The 1,502-nt window shown below is 51.5% G+C and overlaps 1 protein-coding gene across 1 annotated transcript; it reads right to left on the reverse strand.

The window, feature by feature from the left end:
* Nucleotides 1-238: 238 nt before the first annotated feature.
* LOC112117362 (olfactory receptor 12D2-like) lies at nucleotides 239-1,252 on the reverse strand. The gene has a single exon (XM_026656780.1). The coding sequence runs from the start codon at nucleotides 1,250-1,252 to the stop codon at nucleotides 239-241; it is 1,014 nt and encodes a 337-aa protein (XP_026512565.1).
* Between the last annotated feature and the right edge of the window lie 250 nt (nucleotides 1,253-1,502).

A 1,502-nucleotide genomic window follows, 5' to 3' on the forward strand; every position in this document is an offset into this window, starting at 1 on the left:
GAGGTTAATCTTCACTGCTTCCCTCAAGGTGGATTTCACTTCCTCGTTCCTTAGGACGTAGATCAGGGGTTCAGCACTGGGATGAAGATGCTGTACATGAAGATGACTATCATCTCCCTCTCACAGTGGCTTTCCAAGGGTGGTGGCATGAAACCAATGAGAAGGAGCAGATAGAGAAAGGTCAACCCCATGAGGACAGACTGACCCAGAGTGACAAAATGAGGGACAAAAAATGTTTTCAAAAATCTGTGGATCTACAAAGACTGAAATGCCTTAAACATAATTGTGGGCATTTTGGATTCATGTAATGCATGTCCTTCCAGGGACAAGGCTTTCTGTTCAGGAATTTCTTCAGGGAAGATTTCACCTCCTCATTTCTCAGGGTGTATATCAGGGGGTTCAGGACTGGGGTGGCGATGCTGTACATGAGGGTGGGTATCATGTCTCTTTCAGAGGAGACCCCAGGGGCGGCAGCTATGTAGTTGCCAAGAACTGGTATATAGAAAAGAGACACCACGGTAAGGTGGGAGGCGCAGGTCGAGAAGGCCTTTCTCCTGCCTTCTCGAGACTGGACCTTCAGGAGGAGGAAGGAAATGATGTAGATGTAGGAGAGGAGTGTGAGGATGAAGGAACTCAGACCGAGTACTGCAGCATCGACATTGACAAGGATCAGGTTGAGGCGGGTGCTACCGCAGGCCAGGTTCAGCAGGGGCTTGATGTCACAGAAGAAGTGGGGGACATGGTTGTGGCCACAGAAGGGCAGCCTGGATGCCAAGACGGTGGTCATCAGGGCATGCAGGAAACCGATGGACCAGGTGGCTGCTGCCAGGAGCAGGCAGGCCCTTGGGCTCATGACCAGCCTGTAGCGCAGCGGGTTGCAGATGGCCACGTAGCGGTCATAGGCCATGACGGCCAGTAGTATGGCCTCACTGCTGCCCAGGAGGTGGAAGAAGTGGAGCTGGGACAGGCAGCCGCCAAAGGAGATGGTCTGGTGCTCTGACAGGAAACCAGACAGCATCTTGGGCATGGTGACTGTGGAGTAGCAGATATCCAGGCAGGAGAGATTACCCAGGAAAAAGTACATGGGGGTGTGGAGCCGGGGCTCAGCCAGCACCACAGCCAAGATGGCCCCATTACCTAGCAGGCTGGTCATGTAGAGCAGGAGGAAGAGAGGGAAGAGGAAGTGCTGCAGTCCCTGGAGATTGGTCAGGCCGAGAAGGACGAAATTGCTCACCTCTGTCTGGTTCTCCATCGCTGAGGAGGAATGGGAGATGTGTTGGAGCAGAAAGAGTTGCAACTCTCCTTGCAGTTTGTATTTCTATAAGCACCTTCCACCCAAGGTCTCAGAATGCCTGCGAGTCATTAATTTAACCTTTCCAGTGTTGCTGTGGGTTAGCATTCTCATTTTACAGTTGGGGAAATGGAGCTGGAGAGGAGTGATATGTTATCTACATAGCCATAGCTATAAAGTTTATTGGTTGCATTGGTGAACACTTGAACGT

The sequence above is a fragment of the Terrapene carolina genome, unplaced genomic scaffold (assembly GCF_002925995.2).
Source record: "Terrapene carolina triunguis isolate 2854851 unplaced genomic scaffold, T_m_triunguis-2.0 Scaffold233, whole genome shotgun sequence".
NCBI classification, from domain to species: domain Eukaryota; kingdom Metazoa; phylum Chordata; order Testudines; family Emydidae; genus Terrapene; species Terrapene triunguis.

Bases quoted from the DNA above. Each gene is read 5' to 3' on its own strand.
- LOC112117362 (XM_026656780.1), bottom strand. From the start codon at position 1,252: ATGGAGAACCAGACAGAGGTGAGCAATTTCGTCCTTCTCGGCCTGACC.